At 41.6% G+C, this 22,267-nt stretch overlaps 1 protein-coding gene across 1 annotated transcript in view; it reads left to right on the forward strand.

Moving 5' to 3' along the window:
* The first annotated feature begins 1,380 nt into the window (after window positions 1-1,380).
* The window catches only part of jade2 (jade family PHD finger 2), a 186,587-nt gene continuing 165,700 nt past the window's right edge, over window positions 1,381-22,267 (forward strand). The window contains exon 1 of the mRNA XM_062433828.1: window positions 1,381-1,641. Coding sequence (XP_062289812.1) covers window positions 1,542-1,641 — 100 coding nt within the window. The 5' untranslated portion in view covers window positions 1,381-1,541. The remainder of the gene's footprint in view (window positions 1,642-22,267) is intronic.

Below are 22,267 nucleotides of genomic sequence, written 5' to 3' on the forward strand. Positions count from 1 at the left end.
CACCCTCCTCCTCTTTAAATATAGATTTTAGAGAAAATGTGAGGGAAGGTAATTTACTTGCCAAGCATTCCCCTTTGGATCACTGTGAGCAAATCAATCACCGAGATATTATCACTTACAGTAAAGTGCAACTATGGGCTTTCACTTTGAACTGAAGCTCCTGCTGCCAATTATCCTGACAGCAGTTAATGGTGATGATGAAGCTGAAACATCACCTTCAAAAAATGGTAATAGGGATTGAAAATGAAATGGAAAAGGTGGCTCTAAACAAAATTACTCAGAAATAAAGAAATCCAGTCATGTCACTCATGTGCCTTTATCTTTAAATTTTAAGTGATGGAGTGATTTTTAAGGTGACATTTTTTACACAGTTTACAGTTACCTTTTGAAAACTGTACCATGTGAAGATATTGCTAAAATCTATCCACATTTCTATTTGTGCAGTCATATTCACTCTCTTTTGGGGGGCTAAAATAAAATATTTAAATTTTGGAAGATCATAGGCCTACTTCTGTTAAAAGGTTAGTTTTCTGTTTTCTGATCATTATTGGTAAGAAGTCAGACACCACATTCAGCTTTTTAATGTCCAATTTCCACACTTTTCCCCCTCACAGTGAGCCCTGTGTGCCTGGCAGAGAATTGGCAGGTGAAGGTTCAATCCCCATCCTCTCCTCTCCGAGGCGCAGTAATCTAGCATTTCTCAGAGTAGGAAGTGCAGCTTGCGGTAACAGTGAATTGAAAGTACGCCATAAATATGGCGCCAAAAGAGTTTTCAAGCTGATGATAAGAGCTGAGAGATTTTTCCTCCGTGTTGTCTTTTTTTCTCTCTGGGGGTAAGAGGGGAGGGAGACGTTGCAAGACAAGACCCGCCTGTGCATTATTTGTGCAGAGCGGCGTGCACCGGGCAGAGAGGAGTGGAAGCGAGGCGACGCAGCAAGTGAAGACGGCGGAGAGCTCAATGTTTTATTTCTGAAGGAGGGACATTGCGAAACTGGATTGCAATCTTTTCTCTGACTCATCGTTTGGAAATAAAGCATCCTTTTCTTTTCTTTTCTTTTTTTTAACACCCCTCCTCCTCCTCCTCCTGGTGATTCTTCCGACCCTCCTTCCCGTTCTGCTGGCACTGGAGAGGAAAACACAGCCGGATTTTGACACCACGTTTGGGGCTGCTTTTTGCAAAATGCGACATGCTTTCCTGTGAGTGGTATGTTGTGCGCACCTCACAGCCTGCTGCTACACCGTGAACAGCAGCAGGACCACTCCGCTTGTTGGTATTGACTTGTTTTAAAAAAGAAGAAAAAAAGGCTGCAACTCAAGTGTGGCTGCCCACTTTTGGATTTTTATTTCGGATTATTTGGACTCGGCCGTCGGTCTTTGCGGAGCTGACGAGCTGTCAACAACGCACCGTGAAGCGGAGGGGAAGGGACAGTCCTGTCAACCCAACGTGGATCCACAGTGTTTAGCAGCACTGCTAGCAGCCTGTCAGGGCACTGACTGGGCAAACTGAACTAGTGCTAAACCCACCACTGTAAAAAAACTACATGTGCCTGGCTCCCAATGATCTCCTAATCTCTGGGAATCGCCCGCCGTCCAGGACTGAGGACGTCTCTGCACCCGAAGCTGACTGCGTTCAAGGTAAAAAATACAGCTAAAAATCCAACTAACACACGGGTGTACATGATAAACCTTAAAGTGGGAGTGTTGCAGGACCTCTGAAGTCTACTTTGCTGCTGCTGCTAGTGCTATGTCAGTGCTAGGCTAGCAGCAGGGCAGCGGCACTGTACGCACTTTTGCAGCGGGCTTGTCAGCAGCCTGGATGGTGCATGTGGGTCAAGCCGAGGAGGGTGCACGTCGTTATGTGTTTTTTTTTTGCGGATGATGAAAAGGACAAATCGCCCGGGTCAAGCAAGCAACGCCTGTGCACGAAAGAGGGGGGGGGGGGGGGGGGGGTTGAAATAATAATAATAATAATTAAAAAAAATAAACCGGGGTAAACTTGGCCATGTTGTGCTCAGACGTGACGTGAACGCGCCCCCGGTGGGAATCAAGTGTGCGAGCGGGCAGTTGGAGAGTGTCCAAGTGTGGCTATTTTTTGCGCGTAATTGCAACAAATCGGCTCATTTGCAACAGTGTAGCGAGGAATGTGAGTTGTAATTTGCAGGCGTATGTGAAGGCAGGGAAGCCGGAACACACACACACACACACACACACACACACACACACACACACACACACACACACACACACACACACACACACACACACACACACACACACACACACACACACACATACGTAGGCTATATACATATATGGGGAGAGCAGGTGAAGTTGTGTGAGGGTTTTGGTCGTGCTGCAGGTTTGGGTGCAAGGTGGTGGCACCAAGCTTTTTTTTTTTTTTTTTTTTTTTTTTACAGTTCCTGGAAGAATTGCAGGCTCTTCCACTCCTCAGCAAATTTTTGGGGGGGGGAGCAGGGGGAGCAGCAGCAGCATTGCTTTTAGGAAGGCTGAGCACGCAACCACACACATACACACATCAAGGAATTAGAGCAACTCCTCTCTGCCTCCTTCACCCTCTCCTCCTCCTCCTCCTCCTCCTGCTTCGTGCTGTGCAGATCTAGCTGGCTTTAGAAGAGGGGGGAGTGGCTGTTGTTTACCTCCTCAAAGTCAGAGCTCTGTGTTTGTATCCATGGCTTGGATGAGAGTGGTTGTTGCATCACTACCTGGGACCCCCCCCCCCCCCCCCCCCCCCCCCCCCCCCCCCACACCCTCTCTCAGCCCCCCCAACAATAACAAAACCAGGACTTTGACATGTGGATGCAGATGCTGGTGCCAGACGTCAGATGTGAATAGTATTAATGGGGTGTAAGTGGGGCATTTGCCTCCGGTATGATTTTCAGCAGCGTGTTGTGGCCACCTACTCTTTGTAATTGCCTGGAGAACCTCTAAAGAATATTCCGTCTGCCAATTAGTGCTGATCATTAACGGATGGTGCAATTTATCCAGATTTTTTTTAATTTTTTTTTGATGGCACATGTGAGGCTGAGCTGGCTCCAGTCTTGAATCAATTAAGCAGGAATCGTCTGGGGACTTGTTAAATGTTCCCAGTTGTGACAGCAGCCCCCCACTCCCCCACCCCCGAACCCTCAATCCCTCAATCCCACTCTCCCACCACCATCACCATCACATACACACACACAGAGCGTCGTCATCATCACGCACAAGTACCAACAACTCTCTCGGCATGCCCCTCGCTCACTCTAAACACATATTCAAGATGCGTGTACCATGCTCGTCAAACTCTCTCTCTACCAACTCTCTTGCTCTTGCAGACACACGCGCACACATACACACACACACACACACACACACACACACACAACCCTTCTCCCGCTGGGTATGAAACCGGAGATGAGTCATGGTGTGTGGGGGCATAACGACTCTCTCTATCCCTCTATCCCCCCTCTCTCTATCTTCCCTGATGCAGTGCTATCTTGTTTTCTCTCTCCCTCTCTGTATCTATCTATCTATCTATCTATCTATCTATCTATCTATCTATCTATCTATCTATCTATCTATCTATCTATCTATCTATCTATCTATCTATCTATCTATCTATCTATCTATCTCCCTTGAGGCTTGCTTCTCTCGTCTACAGACAGTGGTTGTTTACAAGGCAAGTGAATAGGGATGAGAACTGTTTTCATTCTGCATTTGCTTTTTTTCCCTTTTTTTGACAGCATCCATCCATCCAGCCAGTCATCCATCTTTCAATCCCTCCTCCCTTCATCTCAACCATTGCTCCCTTTCCTCTTTAACTTTCACTGCTCTGTTCCTCCCCAGCCTTTTATCCATCCCTCCATCTTTTCCCTCATCATCTCCTCATCATCATCGCAATCAACATTTTACCATGATTTCTCTGTCAAGTCTTATTTAAGAGTGCAGCCAGGAGGAATGTGTGTGTGTGTGTGTGTGCCCAAAAGTATAGTATGTCATGTGAATCCCAAGCATGCAGACCTTTTAAGCCTCACATGTGTACATACACACACGTGTGTGTGTGGGCGGGGGCCTAGCGTAGCGTGTGTAGGAACTTGTATTTGTGTGTGCTGTGTTAAGCGCTGAGCTCTGATTGGATGGAAAAGGGGGTAAGGACCCCCACGTGGTGCGTTACATCGCATTAGCAGCTACGTAGTGAAGAGGAGGAGGAGGGGTGGGGGGTGGTGGTGTTGTTCATGAATGGACCGCCAACGTCACGCAAACTGTACCGTCAATCCCTCACACGCGCATGCATGCCTTCCCATGTGCACATACATGTTTTTACACACATAGCTAAAGAGGGCTGCAGGGCAAATGAGTGTGTGTGTGTGTGAGTGATTCAGAAATACGTGTCAGATAAGAAGGATAGGAACCAACTGAGCTGAGGGATTTATGTGTGTGTGCGTGTGTGTAGCTGCCTGCAGGCGTGTTGGCTAGCTGTCATGTCACCAGCTCTCTGCTGTGCTCTGCTTGCTAACTAACTAACCAGCATGTCGGCCACAAGGGTATTACTACTAGCTGAGGAGGATTTGTGTGTGTGTGTGTGTGTGTGTGTTCTTGCTGGTGTGTAGTTCCCTATATGCTGTGTGTGTTTGTGTGTTAAGAACAGCCTGATATTGGATGTGTGATCAGTGCTAATGATTCAGAATCGTAAATTTCTGCTAATTGACAGATTCTTTTTGAAGAATGACTGAGAAAAAAAATATCTCGACCAAGACAGAATAAGAAAGACAAAAATAGGCATGGGAAATGTTTTCTTAAACTTGATTGATTATCTTTAATAAAAGACAGTTATGTGTGGTATAACAGAACAGCTGTTAAAGACTATTATAACTTGTGTTACACTTACATAGAATATATGTTTTAAATAGACCTGCAACGATTAGTTGATTGATCAACAGAAAATTAATCTGCAACTATTTCAATAATTGAATAATAAGAAATCTCTTTGTCATACATGACGGTAGCCTGATGAAGACTGATGAAGCGCACCCTTGAATCAGACTAAATGATTTAACATCAGACTGACTTTTCTAGTAGATTATTCATAGAAAATGACAACCTTGAATTTACCTTTTTTTTTAATCAAGCTTTAAAAAAGTTAGAGCATGACATGTTTGAGTTAATTTGCCTTAGTTGACATCTTGTGTCCTGCAATGTGACTGTTTCACATGTGCACATTTCAGTGCCGATGCTGAAACGAAATATCATGCAGCCCCACTCCAGACATGCTTTCATGCAATAGCCTGTGTGTGTATGTGTGTGTGTGTGTTTTGTCAGTGTTTGCTCCCAGTGGATGACCCCGCTGTGGCCTAGAACCTCATTAGCTGGTTCTTGAGTGTGTGCATGCTAACCTGCTGTTCAGTGGGCAACAGATGACGTCAGACTTCAAGGGGAGAGAGAGTGTTTTAAATTCTACTTTTTTTTTTTTTTTGCTGTGCCACTGTGACTCAGACTTGTTTGTAAAGGATAATCACAAAGTATGCACACCTGCACACATCACTGTTGAGGAAGGAAAGCAGGACACACATTTCAAAGAAAGATTTTGCAGGAGTAATTGGAATGTGCTTCATAAGAACCTCTCTCTTGCTAACTGAATAGGAGCATTGAATGTTGTGGTGCAGCAGATGGCTTTATTGTTGTTGTTGTTACAGTTCAAGTCTATGGTCTTACCACAAAGATGATATCATTAGGACATGGCTCACCAAACTTATGTTTCGTTTCCTTTTTGCTTATTTCATGCATTTTCATTTCCCCTTGAAACAGCCATCCACGGACACATACACATAGTCTGAGGATATTTTTAGATGTAGAATGTAAAAAAACAGTTATTAGTTGCAGCCCAAGATTATCTTCATTTGAAGTATGTTATATATTATATTAAGTTTTGCCGCTTCCATTGAGGGACAGAATAAGGAAACTAGCTTTGACAATGGATGAAATAACATGAATTTATCAGGTGTTTTATCTCGATGGAAACATTTGTTATTAAGTGTTTGGTCCATCATAAATGTGTCACCACTTTGCCCTGAACTTCTGAATCTCTGCTGGATGTATAATGCTGTAGTTTAACTATATGAAACATACAGGCAGGCAGTAGAAAAGTGGAAGTTTTCATTCTTTATTAGTGATTTCCAATAAAGCCACTGATAAAAGTTGTTTTCCTCTTCTTCTATCTACCCGATAAAATCTCCTCTCAGGACTGTGTGAGCAAGTACAGACTGAGCTTGACTGACAGATTCCTGACTTTCTTGTTTTGTTGCACCTTTTTAGAGTGGGATAACATTTATCTTTGTAATTGGTACAACGAGTCTAGTGACCTCATGTAATTCCCCAGCATATCTCCGCCTAGCATCAACCTGCATAGACGTCTAATCAACTGAAAAAACTGTGTAGGTGTTAATCGTCTCAGAAATCAGTCCAAGGCTGCAACTAATGATTATATTCATTTTTGATTAATCTTCAGATCATTCTCAATGAATTAATTAGTTGTTCGGTCCATAAAATATCAGAAAATGGTGAAAAATGTTAAGCAGTATGTTTCTTAGCCCAAGATGATGCCTTCAAATGTCTTCTTTGGTCCTGTCCAACAGTTCACAACCCAAAAATATTCAGCTTACTGTCCTAGAAGAGTAAAGGAACAAGAACATTTTCACATCTGAGAAACTGGAATGTGAGTCTTAGGGCGTTTTTTCTTCAGAAATTACTCGAAACCTTGAATCAATTATCAAAATTGTTGGCATTTAATTTAATAGTAGGCAATTAACAATTAATCTACTAATCGTTGCAGCTCTAAATCAGTCTGAGAGAAATCTGACTTTGTCAAATGTGTGGCATTAAAAAGTAGGCTCCAGAAACATTGGTTAAAATGTGTTATTATCCATTAGACAGACACTTGAATGTCGGACTGTTCTCTCTCTGCCTGCCTGCCTTCTACCTCCTACTCTTCTGTAGTGGAAAAATAAAAAAATAAAAAGTCTGAAAGGCTGTAAGCACATTGATGGACAGGCTGACAGATGCTGCCTGAGCTCCTGATGGGAAGGTTTCAGGGGTGTGTGTGTTTGTGGGGAGAGAAAGAGAGAGAGAGAGAGAGAGAGGGCGAGTAAACAACAGACAGAAACAGTATGTCAGACCTTTCTTTGCTGTTTGAACATCCGGCAAACCAGGATGGAAATGAGCCACTGATTCACTGATTCACCATCCTTGAAGATTTCATTTGTGCTTAATATATATTTAAAGCCATCAGATATATCAAAATGAATAAAAGAAGCAGTGAAAGCTGGGCTTCAGAGGAGAGGGAGTTTGAGGTTTACATGTTTTGCCTTTTCTCATATAAAAAATGAGTGTTTGTTTGAGTTTTAAGGCCTGGAAAAGAGTTCAGAGACAAAGTTTGCAGATGGATAACATTAAATAATATAGTTTGGTATTGTAGAGAACTGTGGAAAAAGAAGAAATGAGGAAGAAAGATAGCGATGAGGTGTGGAGGGGAGATAGTTGACGAGAGGGATAGAGGCAGTAGAAGAAAAGCAACAAAGGAGAAGGTGAAGAAGGTGAAGCCAGCAGGGACAGAAGGGAGTGAGGTAGAGGAGAGGAAGAGGTGTAGGGAGGGCAGGATGAAGGATGACAGGAGGGGCGGAGGAGGGGAGGTGCATGTAGACAAACGGGGGTGGTAGCCGGGGTCGCTGGGAGTGGAGGGCAGAGTGTTCATCCTCCATCTCTGTCCTTTTCATCCCTCCTTTCCTCCCTTGCAGGAGCTAATGAACTCCTGATGGCAGTGGAGACGGGAGGGATGGATCAATCCTCCATCTCTGTCTTTGTTTCTTTCTCCCTGCCTCCCTCCTCCCACCTGTCCTCCTCTCTTCTCTCTCTCTCTTGCTCCCTCTCTCTCTCTCTCTCTCTCTCTCTCTCTCTCTCTCTCTCTCTCTCTCTCTCTCTCTCTCTCTCTCTCTCTCTCTCCTCCTGAGTTTTTGGCAGGGCCCCAGCGTTGCTGGCTCCGACTCACCTCCTTCATTGTTTGTCAGCAGATTTTGGGAGACGGAGTGGGAGGCTTAGTTAGAAAATTATTTGGACCTCTGCCTCTTCCTTCTTTTTTTCTTTTTATTCGTTTCTTCTCCCTCTCTCTCTCTCTCTCTTTCTGTTTTCCACTCTCTCATCCCTGCTCCCATAATGCAGCAGCAGCAGCAGGAGCAGTGGCAGCATCAATAAATATTGTGTTAATGTTCTGGTGGCTGGAGCCAGCAAGGTGATAAAGGAAATCTATTTGATTTCTGTGGCTCGTTTGTTTGGCCTGACGCCTCTCCGGTTGGTGTGCATATGTGTGTGTACATATTGCGTACCAGTATACAATATGTGCTTGTCAGGTGTAGTGCACAGTGTCTCTCTTAATTCTGTTTTATTTTCCTGACATCTGTTCACGCCCCTGTTTGTTAACTCTTTCACTCATCCTTTCCTACCTTTTTCCTTCCTCTGTCCTTTTTAATTTGATTCCTTCCTGAAGTTTCTCCCACTGTTGTATTGAGACAAATTCCCTAAAGGGTCCAATTCTTATTCTTCATGCTCAGCAGCATGAGGACACTCTTTCATAATATTGAGAGCCAACTACTGTATAATAGTTCTCTTGTAGTTCCTCGAAGTATAATACAAGGAAGCTACTTACTGTAGCACTGTGTACTGCAGGAAACAAACCGGCCTGTATGACATGTCGTCTGACCACATCTGCAGGCAAAAGTGTTTGTCTCTTACAGTCACAGTTGAAGGCGGGGAGAAACCCGTCCTGTCATGGATAACTTCAGTACTGATTGTTTAGATCGAGACAACTGTGAACATTTTTAGACAATCTGTTCTCGTGCATTCATTGAAGTTTAAACCCTGCTTACTTTCTCTGCACATCTGGCCAATTGTTGTGTAAAGTGGGCTTGACCATGTGATCGCGGTTATTAAAGTTGGAAAAATGGTCAGTTGTAGCACCCCTAATTCAGACTTTTTTTAAAGATATACAGTATGTGGGAAGGTTTCAGACACTGTTTGACCATCTGATAATCACTGCAGTTTAAGCATAATTATCCTTGACTGTTCTGCATTGCGGTTGGATAAGGATAAACATATCATATCATAATCATGTTTGGTTTTCATGTGTTTTAGCTTTGTTTCAGTAAGTTGGTGTTCATACCTTTCACCTCGCTGTTGTAAAATGAGACAGAAAAATAAAAAGGTTTAACATTTCTGGAAAATTTCTCTGTAACATATTTAAGTGAAAAAAAACAAGTTTCCTAAAAAAAAACCTCTACCAACTTGCTTCATGAAGATAGATTTGTGTTAGCTTTCCCCTGACAGCATAAGAAAACAACAACAGCCATCTGTTTTGATTGTGATGATCGTATTATTACATTCTGAGTGGATGCATTTCCATTAAGGACCCATCTGAATAAAGTTTCAGGGACATAAACATTTAGCACTGAAGGCAAACTCAATACAGAGACACGTAGTTTAGCCCACATGGTATGCAGAAGTGAACCAGAAGTGTAAATAAGTTAATTTTCCAAAGAGGTGGAAGCTAAATATTTAGCTGTTGTTCTAACACCAAGCTAACACGAGTCTCATTTGCTTATTTTTGATTGAAAGATTTAAGTGGTTGTACAAAAATTTGACATTGTTTTGCTTCTTGATTGAAATATCAACACAAATAGCCAGCTAAATAAAACCACCAGGGAGTGATCATGTCAGTGGAGGCTTCAAACAAAAAATCCAAAGTTACTAATCAGCTGTCTATATCTAACCCCTTCCTGCCTTAATAGAGGAGCTGGTGGGAAACACTGACATAAGATGTTTCATCTGGGAATAATCTCCAACGTCTTTCAGTTTCCCTCAAGGAACAAACTAGGTTCTTATCATTGAAGTGATCCTCCTTAAACCACGCTACAGCTAGCAGGGGGCATTTATTTTTGTGTATCTGTTATTTTACACTTCACTTAAGGAAGCTTCGCTCCCCTGAGTGCAATACCAGAAAACTAATTTACTTTGCAGAGACAACAGACTTCTGTATTTGACATGAGGAGCGAGCTTCCTTCCATCCAGCGCATCCCTGCGGAGTGTTCAGCGGGGGGGTCCACGGGATAGAGTGCTGATGGGAATGGTGATGGTGATATCAGCATCCGAGAGTGACTCATGACTGCACCTAAGTGGCTCTGAGCCTTCCAGTCAGTCGGAAGATGTTGATGTGTGTGCGCGTGCGTGTTATTGAGTGAGGTCGTTAGCACAACATTAAAGTTGCTGGCTGAGAAGTTAAGCACAGATGTACGCTGCGGTTTTTGTCTTTGCAGAGTAGTTTTATTTGTGGTTTTACACCTTTATGTTGCAGCTCAAGCTGTGTCAGTTGTGGGTTCTGATGCACAACAACTCATGTTGAAATGTATTCAGTGAAATGTCCAGCAGAGACCGGCTCTACTCTGCTTTGTTTTGCATTTTTCTCACTCCAAGAGCATTTCACACATTTCAGGTCTCAATTAATGAATATTTTCATCACTTATTCATCTGTGGATTATTTTTCAATTGATCATTTGTCCAGATGATGAATCCAAAAATCCATCCCTTTGACTTGACTAGACTTTGGAGATCCCCTGACTTCCTCGAGCACCTCTGTGAGGTTGGCATTTGTGGTTTTGAGTGAAATGTGTGGACAGCTAGTGATGGTTTGCCATGAAACTTTTGACATCCTTCAAATTTCCATCTAGTGCTGCCATTACTGTTTAAACAAATGTGTGTTAACATGCTAAAACACTAATCTAACATGGTGAAATGGTATTTGTTACACCTGCTAAATATCAGCAGTTTAGCATTTTGAGCGTCTTAGCATTTAGCTCTAAACAGTGTTGCGTTTAAGCCCAACCTCAGAGCTGCTAGTAGTAAATAAATGAATTCACTTATCAATTAATTGACTGATGATTTAAGCACACATTTCAGTTGTGATGTCATGTTGCTGTAGAGTCACCCACATTTTTAGCATTTTGGTATCAGATAAATTACAGATGGGAAATTTTATTCACACACTTTTAAGTGACACGTCTAAATCGGAGACTTACATATGAAACGTGTCCCCAAACCTCTCTGTTTCATCTAGACAACACACACACAAAATTAAATCTTCCTCTTGAACTGTCAGGGTGTTACTTTATCCATCCACTGAGTGAGAGGTGTGTGTGTGTATGTGTGTGTGTGCGCGCCTATCTATCTTTCATGTTTGGCTGTGTGAGTGGGTTGCTGTCTTCTTCTCCTGCACACCTGTTAGCATGGCCCCGATGACGATGTTTGATGTATGTGATGTGTGTCAAATGCCTTTCTCTCTTTTTTTCCCCCCCTTTCTTTTTTTTCCTCTTCTCGGCGAGCGTGTGCGTGTTCGCAGTGCGCGTGTGTACGTCCGTGTTTGTGAGCGCACACGTGTTTGATGTTGAGGTAAATATTTGATACCTGACATCACACATTCATGCACACACAGGAATTCAAAGACGCGTACGCACACACACACCCTGACATTTTGATTCTTTCAGCTCATTCATAATAGTTGCCCTATTTCTCCCTTTCTCTCCCTCTCTCTCTTTCTCTCTCATCTTTCTTTATTTCTTTCTGTTCTTTTTCTACCTTTTCTGTTTTTTCTCTCCATGGTCTCTCAACCTTACTTTTATCAATCTTTGTGATTGTTTTTTTCCCATGCTCTTTCTCTCTATATTTCTGTCAAACTTGTCAGTGTGAACCTCTCTCTTTTGAAGTTGTGTAAAATAACTAAGTACATTCACTCAAGCACTGAATTTAGATACAGTTTTGGGGTACTTGTTCTTAACTTTGAGTATTTCCAATTTGTGCTGCTTTATACTTCTATTCCGCTACATTTATCTGACAGCTTTATATACTTTCCATGGAGGTGAAACAGTCCAGGACATTACTGGGAAATACAAGAATTTCCCTTTAAGTAAAGGATCTGAATACTTGTTTCACCGCTGCTCTTTTGCCTACCTTCACTCTAGTGGCTCTGTCCAAAAATAGCTGTGTGTGTGAGTGAAAATAGGCTTGGAAGTGTGTGTATGTGTGTGTGTGTGTGTGTGTGTGCGTGTGTGCGTGTGTGTATGTGTGTGTTGCAGTCTTCCCTGCATGCCTTCTAGCTGTTGCAGTCTTGCTTGCACACACAGTGCTGCTGCTCCACACACACACACACACACACACACACACACACACACACACACACACACACACACACACACACACACACACACACACACACACACACACACACACACACACACACACACATACTCTGACCATCCCATCACATCTTGTCTGTCATTCTGTCTCCATATGAAGAGGAAGAAATATTCAATGTCAGTGAGATGAGAACAAACAGCAAGGCAGAGAGGGAATGGGGGGATGACAGGTGAGAGAGGTGGATGAGAAATGATGGACGGATGACTGGAGGATGTGAGAGTAGAGGTGGAGGAGAAAATCTGTGAGATTGGTGATGGGGAAAAAAAGATAAGGGAGACAGCATGAGAATGAAGATGGAAAAGTGAGTGATAGAAAGAAAGGAAGAACGAAGGGAAGTGAGAGCAGCTCTGCATTTCCTTGGTTTGGTTGTTGCCGAAGGCTTTTCAGACTATTTTTTTTGGGTTTTTGCTCCCCAGACAGATAGATCTTACCCTGTTCAATCAACACATACACATCCATCAGGATCATAGAGGAAGAAAGAAACACACACACACACACACACACACACACACACACACACACACACACACACACACACACACACACACACACACACACACACACACACACACACACACACACACACACACACACACACACAGGCGCATAAATAAACACACACACATTAAATGCACTGATGTACAAACCTCCTCCCTGAACACACACACAAACACACATCTACATGCACACACAGCCCTGCCTCAGAGAGATGACTTGTTATGAAGCAATTTATATGCAAGGATTCTTTATCAAACTGACTGACCTCTGGCTCCTCAAGGAGCTTCAAGCCAGCTGTGTGTGTGTGTGTGTGTGTGTGTGTGTGTGTGTGCACGTGCACGTGTGATGATTGGCAAACAGCTTGTGGTCGTTGTGTCATTTTAGTGTATTTGTGTGTGAGAATGCACTGCAGCAACAGAGAACCTTTATCACCTGATACCCTTTTTATGTGCTTGTTGTGCTTTATGCTTAAAAAACAAACAAACCAAAATGTGTATCGTAGTCGCTGTCTGTGGTTGTGTGCATGTGTGTGTGTGTCCAGATGTTCCAGCAGTCACTTAATGTCTGTTTATTGTTGATGGATCTGTCTGCTTCTCCTGACAGCCAGACTGCCTACTCATCTCTAGAGAGAGCTGTCTGTGTCTTTGTGTGTGTGTGTGTGTGTGTGTGTGTGTGTGTGCACGTGTGTGTGTGTGTGCGTGTGCATGTTGCCCGCTGGACCTCAGCAGCTACAATCTCTTAATAATAGATCACCATCATGGCAACTGGTGTTGTGTGCTGACCTTAAGTGCTGCAAAGTGCTGCAAAAAGACTACGGACCACAACACTGTTTCTGCACTGTCATCTCCAGGGCTGACTGAGACAGAGGACAGACAGACAGATAGAGAGACAGAGAGATAGACAGCCAAGCAGAGGGATGACATACTTGCAGACAGACAAACAGATGGCAGGCAAATGGGTAGATGGGCAGAAAGGCAAAGAGTCAAGCAGTCAGACAGACAGAAAGACAGATGGCAAGCTTACAGGCAGACAGACGGGTGGACAGAATGACAAATGGGACGCAGCCAGACAGACAGATTTGGAAGCTAGAAGACAAACGGAGAGACAGACAGAAAGTAGCCTGCCTTATTCATTTCAAAAATCAAGAAGATTGTTAGCCTGGATAATCTTTGACATTTTGCATTTTATGTCTATTTGAATGTTTCTCTTATCAATTTTTAGTCATGGTATAATTTACAGCTAGTATTATTGAAATGATTACCTCATAAATCAATCAGTCATAATTAAATAGTTTATGAAGTGGGAATGTAGTCAACCAAAGAAAATCTTGGTTGACTGAAATAGAGTCTACTCTTCAACCAATTGATTGGTTGATAGGGAAAAAATGCAACATTCACTTAATATAGTAAACAAGCCAAGTTAGCTTTCTGCTCTAATGTGTGCTGACTATGCTAACAACATAATGTAGTCAGCATGTTATGTGGTTATTGGATGATATCTAGTGTCAGAAACACTCACACAACCCACCACTTTTAAGCAGAAGGCGGAAGATAACGTTATTTCCTAGCTTGACCAGCCCGAACGAGGCATCTCGTCCTCTGGGCTAGGGTTTGCTATCTTCATCTCTTTCTTTTTTCCATTTTATGGCAGATTGCAACCAGTGCATTGTCACCACCTATCATGTTGGAGTGTGAACCAGAGTTATCCACCACCACAAACAAACACAACACTGTTTTCTCGCTAAACTTGGAAGCCCTGGATGCAGGGCCCGGGGGTGGGTCCAGGTTCAACCAATGAGATTTTGGTCAGACAGTCAATCAGCAGATTACAACCCTAGCAAAAATGCCAAAAACTCACAAAGAGGGATTGTCTTTCAGAGTTTTATTCCAACTTTGTATGCATATGGGAATCACAGTCTGAGTAATTGAGACAAAAGGGAAGTGAAACATTCAGATTTTATAGTCTTAGCCATGCCACAGAATGTTAAAGAACACTACATGACCCTTTAGATATACAACCTTGGCAGTTATTAAGTCGTACTATAGCTGGTCCTTTATGCATCCCATATTATAGTCTTCCTGAAAGGGGTTCTGTCCCCCCATCAATCTGCTGGGAGGATGGGAAGTGCACAGCATAACTAAAAGTTAAAGGTCGGACCACACAGTTTCACTTTTAATAACATTTCTGCACATTCCTCACACAAGGTTTATGCAAGTAAAATAAGTTTATACCATACATGCACATGTAGTATAAACATGTGAATCATAAAATGATATAGCATAAGAGGAAAAACACACATTCTCTGGTCTCAGCTTCTCAAATGTGATAATCTGCTGTTTTTGTCTCTTTTTTATATATATTTGTAAATGGAATACTTTATGGGTTTTGGACTTTTAATCAGACAAGGGGATATATCATACACATTTCCAGGTCTGTATTTATATTTTTGGTCTCACAATAAAAATAAAAAACTCTTTATCTCTTTATAAAACTTATTTATCTTCTACTGGATCTTCATGCAGCTCCTCAATTCAGATGGGCCCACTTGAGGTAGTGCACATGTTCAAAAGCCTCTGAGATTGTCACACATTCAAAAAGCAATGAAGTGCAAGTAAAAAAAACAAAAACATTCTCATGCAATTTCAAGTAATAAATGAGTAAAATAAATCAAATGAAGGTAATTACTGTTCTTATTGGCTATATGCAGACATGCTCTACAGGAAGCATTGTTGTAACCTAACAATTCATTCACATTATTTGCAAGAAACACCTGCAGCACCGAAAATTAACTTGACTGAAAATCAAAGGAATAAAAGGTAGGTCACTCAAATAAAAACCAATGTCTTTCTCAAGCCTATTTTAAGACCCCCCCTCCCCCTCCCTCAAGCAATTCAATCTTATGCATTTTCAAGTAACAAATGATGATATTTACTGTTCTTATATATGTAGACATTCTCTAGAGTGACGCAAATTACTGTAGCCTAAAGTTTCAATTTTGTTACTCGGGATATCAATGTTCTTCTCTGTAAGTTGTGCTCTTCTTTGACTGCCAATGAACCCTGATGTATTACATTTCTTACTCTGAGGCTGAGCTTGAAGCAGCGATGTACAAATACCTCTTAGCAAACGTTGCAAGGTGAGGTAAAGCTTCATCATTTATCCTCCACCATGTGAGTGAGTCCTCGTCTGCACTGAGGTCAGGCATCTTTTCATACCTGTGAACTCATTGTTGAGTTCTGCACCCTCTTCTCTGCATAATGCATCTTCTCCATGTTCACAATTTTTTCCCCTTGTATGCTTGTTAACAATCTTTCAGATCTGCTTTAGTTTTTTTTGCTGGTTGCTTTTTGGCTTCCAATTTCTGGTAAATGAACATTGTCCATAAGATTTAGTTCAACCCCATCTGTCCTTGATTCTTTGTCTGAGATCTCCTCCAATATTTTCTTTAAGTTGACATTTTAGGTTACTGTCACTTTCCTCAGCTGTCAAAATAGAAAATATCTTCCAACTTAGGGGCAGGACAGAGGAGAGAGTGGTGTGTTATTCACCCCAAGGGCATCTGTGAAAGAGCTGACAGGGCTCAGTACATCTTTCACAGCATCAACAAGTGTAATGTCTGAATCTTTAGGCATGAGGTGCCATTTCTTCTGATCAGCGGCTGGAATTGAACAGACCGCTTGCAGCTGTTGTAGAAATCTCTCCAACATTTCAGTCCCAGCGTGTGGGCTCAAATCTTTTTGTTTCTTCTTCAGCTGTCGGAACATCTTTGGTGACCTGCTGAAAACAGACACTCTCTTTCTCAATCTCGACACTGCTCCAGGCCCTCATTAATGGCAAGGTGCATGTTGTTCCCAAAGCAGAGCACCCATGTGAAAACTCGCTGAAATGCTTTGTTTGCAGAGGCATTATCAGTGGTGATACCAGCCATATTTGATATGTCAAGCTTTCATGTTTCGTGTACTATCTCCTCCAATGCCTCCCCATAAGCTGTCCACTGTGAGTTCAGCTCAAACAGCAGCTCTGCATGTCGCAGGATTCTGATATAAATTGCAGAGTTACTACCATGAATGTGGTTATGGCCCTGCTGGTCCATGGGTCAGTCTTGCATGAAAAGAAGGGTTTTCCCCCCCAAGAAGAAACTAAGAGGATTAGTAGAAAATTGAAAGAAAGAAAAAGATGTTCCAGTCTCAGTCACACAGTTTGATTGACAGTATGATCTAAATAAAGTGCAATACTTTTCATCACATTTATTCTTGCCTCAGGTTGGGTGTATGCAGCTATTAAGATGTTTAAAACCCAAACACAGGTACTTTTTATGACACTTTATTTCCCATTTTCATTTGCAGTGCCATCTGCTCACTTGATAATTACACTTCAGCTTCAGTGGCTGCACTAGTACAGCTGCAGGGTTTCCGCCAGTGTATTGCAAGCCTGACGAACCTGAGTTGACCTCCTGCTGGGCCTAAGCACTGGGCAGTTAAAAAAATAAAAGTATTTTAAGTATTTATACAAGTAGTGTCGCTCCTTTAAGTATAAGTTAGCAACAACTTCGGCCCAGACTCATTTAAGGTTGACTCCTTTAAGGCGCACCAGCTATTTTATTTGATATTTTAGTGACAATCTCAGCCACTCCTCTGAGTTTTGTTCAGGCCTAAAAACTTTTCTGATGGAAACCCTGAGCTGAAATGATAAATATGTTCCTATGATATGCTGTAGAAAACAGACTTTTCAAAATTGGTACTTGACTGGCATTGTTATCACCTGCCTAAATGAGCAAAACTAAAGGGAAGAAACACTCCAGAGTGCAAATAAGCTGCTATGAACATGCTGCAAGTGTGAGCGCACCCTGAAACCGTCATTTATCAAGGGTACGCTATTTCTCTTTGAGCAGTAACAGCTGCTCACACCCAGTGTTTTCCTCCAACATCCATACTGGGTTTCTATACTGAAGCTTACCTTTTTTTTTAATAGCACAAGGGTGTGTTACATATCCTGTGAACTTGTAAAATAGCTGACACATGATTTTCCTGCCCACCTGCAGTTTGGTGTCCAGATATTGCTGTTTGCTCAGGCCTGATCTGTTGCAGATTTTCAGAGAGCAGCCCCCTTTAATCGTTCAGTCAGACATAGTGCTCTCGGCAGTGTCATAGTCAGCCAATTAATTAGCTCCCCAGGCGGCTTGGCTTTCCCAGCATGCATTAGTCAACCTTCTCCCTGTTTGTCTTATTGTAAATGTTTTGGGCTGACACTAAACTATGCACAGAAAATGTGGCTTACACCAGCTGATAGTACGCAACTGACAGCTAGAGCTGAAAGGATCCTGTAGTCTGTGTCAGGTTTAAGTTTCAGGTTCCCATTTTTCTACAATGTTGTGGGGTGTTAAGTTAAATCTGCTGAAATATTGTTCCTTTTATTTAGGAACGGATTGAATGGAGTTCTTTTTTTCTGGTACTGTTGAAATGGGTTTAAAATGTATGTGCTGGTGATGGTTTCTGTTTAGCCTGGTTTCGGATCAGCCATCTGCATCTTCAAATTGTTCAGTTATCCAGATAGATCTGGTGTTCATTGATGGATGTTTCTGTGGATTGGAGAAACAAAAGAGTAATCAGAGCTTTGTAGCTAGGATTGGGAATTAAGGATTTCATCTTCCACTGCTAGGTAGCTACCAAGCTAAAACAGTAACACAAATGGCCACAAATATAGCAGCAAGCATGGATGTTGTAAGTCAACTCACAGAAATAACTCTTAATTTAGGCATATTTCATATTTCTTCAATCAGTGTGAAAACATTAACTGCTACGAGCAAATGCTGCCACAACCTCCATGTTCACTCACAGGGAAACAAGAAGGACAGATGTGTGATTTGGTTTGATTATTAAGATTAAAACTAAATTTAATCCTAACCCTCTTTCCACAAGTAATCGGCTATCATGAATATTCAAGCTAAAAGGATGAAGTGAAATGAAATGACAATTCAATCTGATAACCAGTGTTGGGTTTGTTTGGGTTCGGACATAATATGGCCAGGCTACAATTTGATTGGACACAATTTTTCAGGCCTATTTGATATTTTAATAGTCTAAAGTATTATCCAAATTATTGAAATTAAAAATGAACGTGTGCTAGTATAATCTAGATAAGATTAAATTGCAACCCTCTAATCAGCATCAGATTTTGGACCAGACTTTGTAAAATGGGACTAAAAGCATTCTGGGCTAGAGCTGCAACGATTAGTTGATTGATCGATTAATTGATCATCAGAAAATATTCTGAATATTCTGTCTTTCCAGCTCCTTTAATGTGATTATTTTCTGGTTTCTTTCATCTTTAGTGACAGTTAACTGAATATCTTTCAGTTGTGGATTGTTGGTTGTGACGAAACAAGACATTTTAGGTTGCAATGTGGGACATTTTAAAGACCAAAGACCTATTCTGGGCTAATGGTCACTTCTTAACTTGAAGCAGAGTGACGATTACCTCTGCATTAATCCTACAAAATCCTGCTACTTCAGTTATTAGCTACGCTGTTGGATATTTCCTCTGTTTTGTTTGCAAATGTGAGTGTGTGTGTTTGTGTGTGTGCGTGTGCGTGTGTGTGCGCACTTGTTGCATTGTCTGGCTACCACTCATTGCCCCTTGGCTGATGTGAGTCATGCATAAAAAGGAGGACACAGCTCGTCACATAGCACTTTAATGTAACACTGCCTGGCCACAGGGCAGCATGATTGTGTTTGTTTGTGCACGCCTGTACAGAATGTACTGTATACGTCTGCATGCTTGATTCTTCTATTTTTATACCCTGCCACCACGATCATGTAAGGCAGGACGTTCTCTCCCCATGGTGGCGTCTGCCTGTCTCTGGGTGTTTACACAATCCTTGAACAATACAGCACACGATATTAGGCAAAGTTGATGCTTCCATTACCAGTTCCTCGAATTAAATTTGCATTTTAACAAGGTAATACTGATTTAGCTGTTTGTTCTAGTTGCTTTAAGACACAGAGTTCATACACACACCATTAGCTTATTATTTAAATTAATGAGTTCATTAGCAAAGCTGGTTCTGTTTTATATAGCATGGTGATTACAGCAGGATTTAGGGAGCTTAAAGTTTCAGGTGGTTCATGTTTTTAGTGTCTGTTGTACATACGTCTACTTGTTTTCCAATGTGCGGGTGGGTATATATAGATATATACTGTGCATTTGTGTGCTCAAATGTAATTTTGTCTGTGTGGAGAGAAGAGCGTTTTTGTGTGCCTCTGTAACTCACTGGGCTTCCTGCTGTCTTTCTCTGGCTTGTTTGTCTTTGTTAGGATTATATAGTCTCCCTGTCTGGATGTTATTCCAGTCTAACTCTCATCTTTCTGTCTGCCTTCATCTTTTGGGACATCACTCTGTTTTTTCTTTGACTGATGATCTGTCTCCTTACTCTTGTATTGATCTCCAAATCTCTGATTCCTCCTCCCTGCTGCTCTCCAAACCTTCTTCCTTCATTTAGCCAGGAGACCAATTTTTTATTTGTCAGAAATGTTCGCATTATTTTTTACGATATGATTGTATATCATTCTATTTAAGTGTTCTTTCCCCTCATACAACATGGTTTCATTGACTCTGACAGCTGCTTGCCTCCAGCTATTGTCCTGCTTCAACTCTGACAAACTGCAGGGTTAGACAGTGTTGTTACAGTGTTGGACTGTAATACAACTGAAAACAAATAGTGCGAAAAAGCAATACAATGCCGCACAGCAATATTTTACTTCTAGATTATAATTAGGGCTGCAACTAATATTTGTTTGCATTATGGATTAATCTGCTGATTATTTTCTCCATTAATGGATTCATTGTTGGGTCTATAAAATATTCAAAAATAGCAAAAAACATCTCCCAGAGCCCAAGTTGGCATCTTGAAATTGTTTATTTTGTTCAACCAATACTCCACAACCAACATATATTTAGTTTACTCTCATTGACTATTTAGATAGAAGAAGTAATACAAATAATAATAATGATAACATTTATTGATATAGCACTTTATTTAACAAAGTTATGAAGTGCATTACAGTAAAACAAATAAAAGTGAGTTAAAGCATTTGAATTCTTGCTGTAGAGTCAAAAGCGTGCAACTCTTGTACCATCTGTTATAACTGTTTGGCAAGACAGTACAGAGACTGTCACAGACTTTACAGACTCTACTGATGTCCAAATCCAGTACTCATGCCCATCCCTAGTGCAGACCTGGAGTCTGGTTCACTGGACTGATAAAGATGAACTCGTACATTTGTGAATCTTTTCCGCCCCCCCTTATTTCACTCACTCCATCTCTCTAGAGAACAAGATATATCTCAATCTACACTCTGGGATCTGGTTCACTGGATTGATTGAGACAGGGGGTTGTGTGTACAGCGTGAGAGACAGAGGGCCATACAGTAGACATGGAAGCTAAGGATGAGAGATAGAGTGGAAGGAAAACGAGCGATATCAGGCGTAGAGAAAGAATAAGTGAGATATAGTGAGTGGTGGAGAGAGTGAGGAAATCAAATTAGAAAGTTGTCTTGGCAGTTGCAGAGCTAAAAGTCTGCCTCGTGCCGCAGGTGATCAAAAAAGAAGAGAGGGGGATTTTAAGAAGATAACGTGACATTTCCAATTACTGTCACTTCTTTTACCTTGAACGGGCCAGCAGTTCCCCTCTTACATATGCGTTTAGAAATGCCGGTCTACCACCAGGACAAGAAGTTAAAGAGACTGTCCTGTCAGCTTACAATCACAGGCTCAGTCCCCATGACAGCTCAGAGACATCGAACCTCTCGTCTGGTTGCTATAGATACCACTAAATTCCTAAAAAGAGCATACTGTAAATCAATTAGTCAGATGGATTGGAAACAGATCTTAGTAATTATTTTGTGTTGTGAAAGCTGGTAGACTAAACAACTTCAGCAGCCAAAATTTGCCCAAGTGGCAGGTGATGGTTTCCGACTTTGATGTTTGCAGCGAGAAAAGTGGAAGTGTTGCAGTATTGCGAGTAAATCATTGTAATTCTGTCCAATTTTCCTTCATAAGGAAGTATACAATCAAGCAAATGTTTGGCTACTGCTTGGAAGTTTTACACTCATCCAAACAACAGCCGGTTACTGTTGTCAGCAAACCAAATAAAAACCAAGTGTCAGCAGATAGCCACAAGCTCACTGATATGTTAGTGTGAATGAAACGTCAGTGTAAAAACATCTTCCTCCATTTGTAAAGACTAGACTAGGCCAAATCAATACTATCACGATACTTAGCTGCTGATTCGATATGTGATTCTTGTGATTCTTGTGATTATTGGGTGTGTGGAGAGATCACCTGTCAGCAGGCACTGACAGCATCAACAGTGTTTTGTAATTACTTATAATTTCAGAAAGGGGAGACAAATGTCTTGCATGACACCTTTTAAGTGAATCAATTTTTTTGCCACCTCAAGTAAAGAGAAAACAAAACAAAGTTT

This window comes from Scomber scombrus, chromosome 14 (genome assembly GCF_963691925.1).
Source record: "Scomber scombrus chromosome 14, fScoSco1.1, whole genome shotgun sequence".
Lineage (NCBI taxonomy): Eukaryota > Metazoa > Chordata > Actinopteri > Scombriformes > Scombridae > Scomber > Scomber scombrus.